Raw genomic sequence first — 8,636 nt, 5'->3', positions numbered from 1 at the left:
AGCACATGCCCCATGTGCTTTCAACTTTTGTGCACAAAACCTGATACAAATGAGGATCTTAGGCCGGACCATAGTAAATTAAAAATTCTGAAAAAGTTTCCAAAAATTAAACCATCAATTCCTAGTTGTGACTCAAAGTTGAATTTTTTTTCTCTTCTAGGAGCAAGCAAATAAAAATATAGCCATATACATGTAATTTTACATGTATTTATAGTTATATGCTGAGCGAGGAGACATAGCAGGAGACAGCTAGTATTAGATGTTCACCTTTGCTATTGCAGTATTTCTTCATTTTTGTACACAAGGCCAGTGTGTTGGGCCACAGACAAGGCTATAGATCCTACGTTCCAGCTTAGAGCATCCAATTTTGTTTTTTATTTTTTTCCTCCAACATGGAATGTCACACAGCCTTGCTTCAGTTACTGCAGGGAAGAAAAGAAGTAAAAAATTGAGAAATATATTATTACCAACAGCGGCAAGACTACCACAACAGATTCCTCCTACCCTGTGAATTCACAGCATGTACAGATCTCTATTAAATATTCATGCTTTATAGGTTTTCACCTTCAAAAATGTTAAAATTATTAACCTGAAAACTAAAAAAAAAAAGGAAGGGAAATATGCCATAGATAAGCAAAGAGGGAATCAACCAGAAGGTTCTGGATTTATACTCCCAAAACCAGCATTTCCTTCTTCTTAGTCTTCAATAAAAATTATGCTATACAATACCATTTATCAAGAATTGACTATGAGTTTTAAGTATCTTTGGACCTCATTAATTCTTTATGGAATTTCACTAAAGATGTTAAACACTATTGCAAGTTATAATTTCTTCATCACTAATATTAGAGAGGATAGTGTTCCTAAAGTTTCAAAGGTAGGATCCACTTCATACATACATCTTTCCAAACTTATTATGAAACAAATATTACTTTAGGTAAACAAAGATTTTCATTATGTTGTTAATGTTTGAATTTGGTTCTTTGTCAGAAAGAAGCTCAACCTGGATAGAGCTAAGCTTTGGCCACTGAATCTTTACAGGTCTGTCTCTACATACATACACATATGTCCACAAACAATGCTACCTCCTTCCTCTGAGATGAATTTCAAACCCCTCCCTGCTAGGTACTGTCTGCACACACAGACACAAAGACTCACATAGACACACACACACAGTCAATAAACAATGCCCCAAATCCAACAGTTCTGAGGCAAAATGCTGTTAATAACTTTAGCATGTATTTTACAAATGCTTAAGAAAATTCTTCTTTTCAAACATAGTTGAGAGCAAATTCTATACATAACTGCATTCTGATTTCTCTTGCTTAAAAGATGGTTATATTTTCTGCCTTGCTTATTTGAGCAAGGTTGGGATTAGAGGTGAACAGAGAAAGCAAATTATAGCTGCACACTTGGTCTTGATTAGAGCAAGTAGCATTCTTTAGAAATCTCAAGGCTGTGGGGAGAGACAACCAGCTAAGTCAGGTGACAAGCCTGCTGCCATGACACGGTATCACATTTCTGGTTTATCTGAGGTAACAGTGCAAAGACAAAATCAGCAAATTTGTGTCCAGATCTAGCCATAACAATCCTAAAGTTCAAGATACTCCAAAAACAGTCAGTACACTTATGCTTGAAGAGAGAATCTCTCAAAGGTCAGGCTGTATCACAAAACACTAACCATTTGGGTAAGACCAGAATCTGTTTAACATTTTTAGGTAAGCTTTTTCTTAGGAAAAGCTAAATATCTGGGACATCAGTGCAATAATTCTGGTGTTAGTATCTGACAGTAAATTTAGCTTTTTTTTTTTTAAGAGAGGCATATAAACAGCATCATAAAACCAGAATTAGTTAGAAATATCAGTCATTATATAACTATTGAACATAATAATTTAAGACTCAAGAATATAATAATCTAAGTGACTCAAGAATATAAACTTCTCAGCCAATGACTTAATATACAATATAGGTGAGAATGAGAACATTCATATATACTTGTGACATCTGAATTATACTTTGGTAATATCTATTAAAAATTTAAATGTTAACACATACTGAGAATTCACAGAAACAGAATTATACAAGTTTCTCTCAAATGGACCCAGAAACACTCAAACTATTCACAGTAAAAGAAAGACACTAAAAACTATAGATAAAGTATTCTTTTCCTATCAAAGTGGGAATAATTCAAGTTCTATTTCATATACTGTGTGAGAGAGTAAAGGGAAATAGGTGCTCCAATACATTGCTGCTGGTGAGATGGTTAAGTAATACAACCTCTGTATGGGCAATATCTAAATTACAAACTCACAACCTCCCACCCCCACTCCCCAGAAGTGCTGACAGTGTCCTATCTGGCAATTTATCCCACATATAAACTTGTAAGTGGATATACTTCTAACAGTGTTCTAGCAAAAACTGGAAACAACTTTAGTATCTAGCAATGGAGGACTGGTTAGAAAATCATGTATATCATACGATGGGATACTGTTAGCCACAAAAACAATGAGGAAGGTCCATACTGATATGCAAAGACCTTCAAAGTAAAGTGCAAAGACAAGAGGCAGAACACTGTGTTTTCTTCAACAACAGCAAAAAGTGTATGTGTGGGAGGCATACACTTATATTTGCTTATTCAGGCATAAACAATTCTCTTTCAAATATACACAAGAAACTAACAGCAGTTATACTCTTTCAGTATGGGGGTGATAGAAAGGTAAACTGGGTGTGTAGGGGGCAAGGGAAAAATTTCACTGTTTATCTTTTCACACTTGACTTTTGAACCATGTTAAATATATTTTATTTAAAAAAATTAAAGATTCCAGCTTGTTGTGCAAAGATGCTCAGTATAGCATTATCTGACAGCCAAAATATGGAACCAACATTACCACGGGACTGGTTAATAAATTCTGCAACATTCATATAATATAACAGATGTTAACGGAAGGAGATAGTTTTATATGCCTCATGTTTTTATATGCAATACTAGTCAAGATATACTGTTACACAGAAAAAGCAAGCTGCAAAACAGAAGTATAGAATAAACACATTTTAAAAAAATAATTTAAGAATATATGTCACTCACTACACACACACAAAAGTATGGAAGAATAAATGATGAACCTAAAGTACTTTTCAGGAAGGGAAAATATAGGGAATTTGTACTTCTAGAATTCTATGGCTCCATAATATTAAAATGTCTTTGCATAAGCAGATAGTACCTCATAAAAGCAGAATAAAACAAGTTTTAAAGGCTTTAAAAACTGTAACTTTGTCTAGAAACATTATAAAACACAGTAAAAATGACTCTGTAGAGTCATACTAGTCAAAGTTTTTTTAAAAAGGGTGATATATACCTTCCAGTACCTGTTAATACTAGAACAAAATAGGTTTTCCTGAAGTTTTTTCCTGGACGTAAGAAGTAAAGCGTTTTAGAAACTTTGGATACTCTCGCTTTGCCACTGCCCTTAACACTGAGGCTGGTGCCCATCCTCCAGGGTTCACTGCAAGAGAAAGGAAAATTAAAATAAAACCCGTTAAATTTAATTCTCCAAATGTATGTGAAGCACTCATTTACTTTCTTTGCTTTTAAAAAACTTCTCGTGTTGGAATAGTTAACAACTCTTAAAGTCCTGACCACTAATTCCTTAATGCTAACCACTAGACAAGAACACGTAGCAAATAAGAGAGCATTTATTATCTATTTAAACTGCTCATGGCCCCCTAAATTAAATGCAAACATTAATACAGCAACATTTTAGGTTACGTAAGATAGATTTATCAAACGCTACTATAATCAAATAATATCTCACTTGGATCTGTCTCCTCAAACACAGTAGCAGTTGTGGCCCTGTCAAAAAGATTTGAGGATTTGATCAAATGGACTCTAGTGACTATTACAGGTAGGAAATGGGTGTAGCAATAGTTTAGAAAACAAAAAAGCCTGACAATAAGAAAAAGAACTATTAATTTTCTTCACCATTATTGCTTTTATTTCTAGTTATACATATATTCTATTAGGCAAATATATAATAAGAAGGATTTTTAAACCAATCATATGTGATAGAGTGATCTAGAGATGAAGTGTAAATTCTGATACAGTAGTTCTGGGGTGAAATTCAGAGGCAAGTATTTTCAAAGTTTCCTGATAACTTTGGTACACATCACTCCAAATTAAAAGTCATTAATCTAAAGGATAAAAATTAAAAAGGTATGCAGACAATAATAAGAAAATCTAGGGGTGTCTGGCTGGAGCAGTCAGAAGAGTGTGCGACTCTTGATCTTGCGGTCATGAATTCAAGTCCCATGCTGGGTGTAGAAATTACTAAAAATAATAAACTTAAAAAAAAAAAAGAAAATCTACATTACCAACGTAGTGAGAGAAACCTCAAAATACATACCATTAGCTACATATGTAATCTTGCATAGAATGTTGTCCCTGCTGATCTCCTGGTTTCCCTCCGGTGGGCTTACCAAGGTTTGACAAATCATAGCAATATTTATTTTGGCACGGACACATCGATTATTTAGCTGCCAAAACAAGAAATAAAAACAAAACACCAGTGTAATGGATACCTTATATTTTATAATCCCTACTGTCCTAATAGGACATTAGGTGATCCAAAACTATAGCTCATCAAAATCTCCAACAAAATCTTATAAGCACCAATAAGTAACACACACAAGGTGCTATGACATCAGGAATGATTTTCCCTCCTCCCTGGGAGTAGATAGAACTCAGCTGAGATAGAAACTGCAGGGGTTTCGCCAGTAGTAGGTCATGGCTTGAGAGGGAACTGTGGAAAGCAGCCTCCATTATCTACCCATTCAGCTCTCTCTCCTTGTCAGAACCTCAGGAGGAGAGGAAAACAGCTGCAGGTTCACAGCCACGACTGCTGCCCTCGGGTAACACAGGGCTATAGTGTTCCAAGGAGCCAATCCAATATAAAACAAAATCTAAGAAACGGTATCCAATCAAGTCCCAGTGTGTATAATAGGTTTATCACTTTTGTCCCATACTTACCGGAGCACTGTCATGGTCCACAGAAAAATTACACACTATCCAAGTTTCGGGGTCATTTTCAGTCAAGGCTGGTATCTTTCGAATGGCAGAGAGATACAATACATCTCGCTGAGAAGCAGGCCACACCCTCTGTGGAAGAAATAAGTATCTTTTCAAAATCTGAACTACTTTTAAATTCATATGTAATATGGCACTAACAGACACAAATGTAAGACCAATAAATACCTTAGGTGAAGGTAAAATCTGTCAAAGTTTAAATGGAAAGCATCTGAAAATACTCAGCAAAGGATTAATTATGAACGTGAATTAATGGCTTTGCAGAACAATATCATCAAAGTAATGATATATTTTTTAAAGTTGTAGATATATATAACAAAAATTTTGCCATTTAAAGTATTTTTAAGTGTACATTTCAGAGGCATTACATTCATAATATTACATAAACATCAGCGCTATTTCCAAAATTTTTTATAACCCTGAACAGAAACTCTGTACTCCATAAGCAATTAATTCCTTCCTAAAGTGCCTGGTAATGTTCTGCTTTTTAGTACCGAACCTCTGTTTAAAGTGTTCAGAAATGTAAAAGCTAAGATTTTAGTGTAAGAAGACTGCTCCTTTGATATAAGCACATCTGAAGAATACCAAATCAGACTGAATCTTTCAACTTCATGGTATGCCAGGAAACAGAACATGTTGGAATGATACAGAAATGAGGTCTCTGAAAACTTAGACTATGTACTTTTAAATGAGAGAAAATCTGTGTACTGACTTTCCTAACTGATGAGTTTCATTGGAAAGTAAAATGGTTATCTTTTAAAGATGCTAAATTTTATAAAATCGATGAAAGTAGTGTTGAGCAAAGCCAATAATAAAGGAAAATTTGGCCATGTCAGAACAAATGACTGCAAATCCAGAAGGATGATGATAAGATAAAAATTTAAAGAGTGAGAATGGCTTAAATACCAGGAGATAAGCAGCCCTCTTTAAGAAGCCAAATTTAAAGGCAAAGATATTGCATAGCATTACTGAACTTTATTGAAAAAAATTATGCCACAATTTGTTTATTCAAACAATTAAAATATAAATTGTTATACTGAAGAGGTATTATTTTAATAGTTTTTATTTTTCAAAAAGTGACCCTAATGCAATCTATATAATCCTTCACTCCATCTACTATTTACCAAGTGAAATACTTTCAGCAGACTGTTTGAGGAACAATGATCTTCAGATTATAAGATTCGCCTGATTCTAAATTACTTCATTCCAAATTATAAATAGACAAATTATATAAGACAATTAATTGATTTTTAACATCTGCTAAATTTTAGATGTCAAAACTCCTCAAATCTATGTGTTAAAGCAGAATCTTCATTGTTAACACTTCTTTTTTAGTTGACGCAAAGGTGACATATAATGTATTTACATATTTCTTGAGCAGGTGCCATGTAAAGTCAAGCCTAGCTCACAGTCATTACATATAAGATGCCTCATATGACAAAAGTGAGTTTAAGAAATACATAGCATGGAGGAGGGCACTTTGGGGATGAGCACTGAGTGTTATGTGGAAACTAATTTGACAATAAACTATTTGTAAAAAAAAAAAAAAAAAAATATAGCAAACCTAAAATATTTTCATATATTCAGCTACAATTGAAAAGTCATTTAAAGTAGAGAAAAATAAAGTACCTATTGAATTACTATATTTCTTATATGACATATAATATTGCATTTAATGGATCTTTCCAAAATTATAATTATTTTCTTTTTTTTAAAATGATTATGAGTTTCAGGTGTACAACACTGATGTGACAATTTTATACATTACTCAGTGCTCACCACAATGAGTGCAGACACCATCTGTTACCATAAATTTATTACAATATTATTGGCTACATTCCCTATGCTGTACTTTTCATCTCAGTGGCTTAATTTATAACTGGAAGTTTGTTCCCCTTAATCCCCTTCATTTATTTTGCCCATCCTCCCACCCCCTTTTATTATTCTTTATACAATATATTATTTGGGAATTTTCAGGGAACAGAGTAAGGTAATCGGTAAGGGAAATATTAATTCTTTAATTTATTTAAAAATTTATTTTGAGAGAGAGAGAGAAAGAGAGGGAGGGAGAATAAGCAGAAGAGGGCTGGGGTGGGAGAGAGAATCCCCAGCAGGCTCTGCACTGTCAGCAAAGAGCCTGGTGTGGGGCTACATCTCATGTATTCTGAGATCATGACCTGAGCTGAAACCAAGAGTCGGAAGCATAACCGATAGAGCCACCCAGGCATCCCTAATTCAATTTTAAATATTTAGAATAGCAAAGGAAGAAATGAAGCGAATGTGAACTGAAAGCAAAATCAAAGTGAACCAATTTAGGACAAAGTTTCTGTGTGCTCTGGTATATGACCAACTTCTTAATAGTTATACATGGCAAATTTCCTTTGTTTTTAGATGATCCACTTAGATGACTTTTTATCAGTCTTAACATACACCAATAACATAATTTTCCATTACCCTTAATACTGTTGTCACAGGAAACTATGATTCACTTTTTTAAATGTTTGTTTATTTAGAGAGAAGGGGAGAGAGAGAGAGAGAGAGATAGAGAGAGAGAGAGAGAGAGAGCGAGCGTGTGCATCAGCAGGGGAGGGGCAGACACAATCCCAAGCAGGCTCTGTGCTGCCAGCGTGGAGCCTGACACTGGGCTTGAACCCACAAACTGTGAGAACACGGCCTGAGCCACAATCAAGACTCAGAAGCTTATTAACCAACTGAACTACCCAGGTGCCCTTATGATTCACTTTTATATGTGATAACTATGACTTATCTCCTATAAAAGCTAGATGCTAGAAAAATATTTAATTGGATTTCAGTATTTTCTTTTCTAAACTTTACATGCACATACTAACTGGAGATCTTTATCAAACAAACTGTTTCTGGAGTATTTCTCAGATTGTCTCAGATTCTGCCTTAAAGAAGCTGATATCCTTTCAAATATGTGACATCCATGCATCATTAATAAAGTCTTTGGATCTTTTACACCATTTAATTTCCTGCCAAATTTTACTTTAGAGAATTTCTCTGTCTCAGTTTGAATTATGGTGAAATCCTTTTGGGATGAAGAGATCTTTACCTTGTGCGTTTGATAAATGATGATTGCATTATCAGCTAATGTTTCCACCACATGAAAGTTTTCTATAGTTGCTGAAATGAAGAGAAAATATTAGTAGCCAAAAGATACATTACCTCTTTCTAGAATGTGTTTAACTCATGTATACTGATGGACAGACACTGTGGTAACATGAACAGGATTCTGCCCTATGTAGGCTAAGTCTAAATGGAAGGTGGTTAAGGCTTATATTAGGGCTCCAGACAGTGGCTATGAGACCTGATCACCAAGAAATCTCACTTTTTTCGGTTCAATCTCTAGCTTACATAGCAATAAAGCAATTCTACCCACACATATTACCCAGACACAAATTCCTATCTAATTCTATAAGACTTTCCTATAATCTCTAATTTATTGAAGCTGAAGAAATGGTCTTGTCTAGGCTTAGTTGATTATATTTGTGAAAAAAGAGTGTCAAACTGTCAGTGATAAACATCTTACTATGTT

The 8,636-nt window shown here is 34.4% G+C and overlaps 1 protein-coding gene across 4 annotated transcripts in view; it reads right to left on the bottom strand.

Annotated features, from left to right (window-relative positions):
- Positions 1-255: 255 nt before the first annotated feature.
- The window catches only part of CERT1 (ceramide transporter 1), a 104,112-nt gene continuing 95,731 nt past the window's right edge, over positions 256-8,636 (bottom strand). For 2 of the 4 annotated variants that reach the window (XM_077759924.1, XM_077759923.1), the window contains 5 exons: positions 8,154-8,224; positions 5,024-5,152; positions 4,401-4,530; positions 3,357-3,503; positions 256-422 (listed from right to left, as the gene is read on the bottom strand). In XM_077759924.1, the coding sequence (XP_077616050.1) occupies positions 3,376-3,503; positions 4,401-4,530; positions 5,024-5,152; positions 8,154-8,224 (458 nt within the window). In that variant the 3' untranslated portion in view covers positions 256-422; positions 3,357-3,375. The remainder of the gene's footprint in view (positions 423-3,356; positions 3,504-4,400; positions 4,531-5,023; positions 5,153-8,153; positions 8,225-8,636) is intronic. The other 2 variants (XM_077759922.1, XM_077759925.1) reach the window with 2 other exon arrangements.

This window comes from Crocuta crocuta, unplaced genomic scaffold (assembly GCF_008692635.1).
Source record: "Crocuta crocuta isolate KB4526 unplaced genomic scaffold, BGI_CrCroc_1.0 scaffold162, whole genome shotgun sequence".
Lineage (NCBI taxonomy): Eukaryota > Metazoa > Chordata > Mammalia > Carnivora > Hyaenidae > Crocuta > Crocuta crocuta.
Note: the sequence above shows the minus strand (reverse complement) of the source record. Positions and strands in the feature narration are given on the sequence as shown.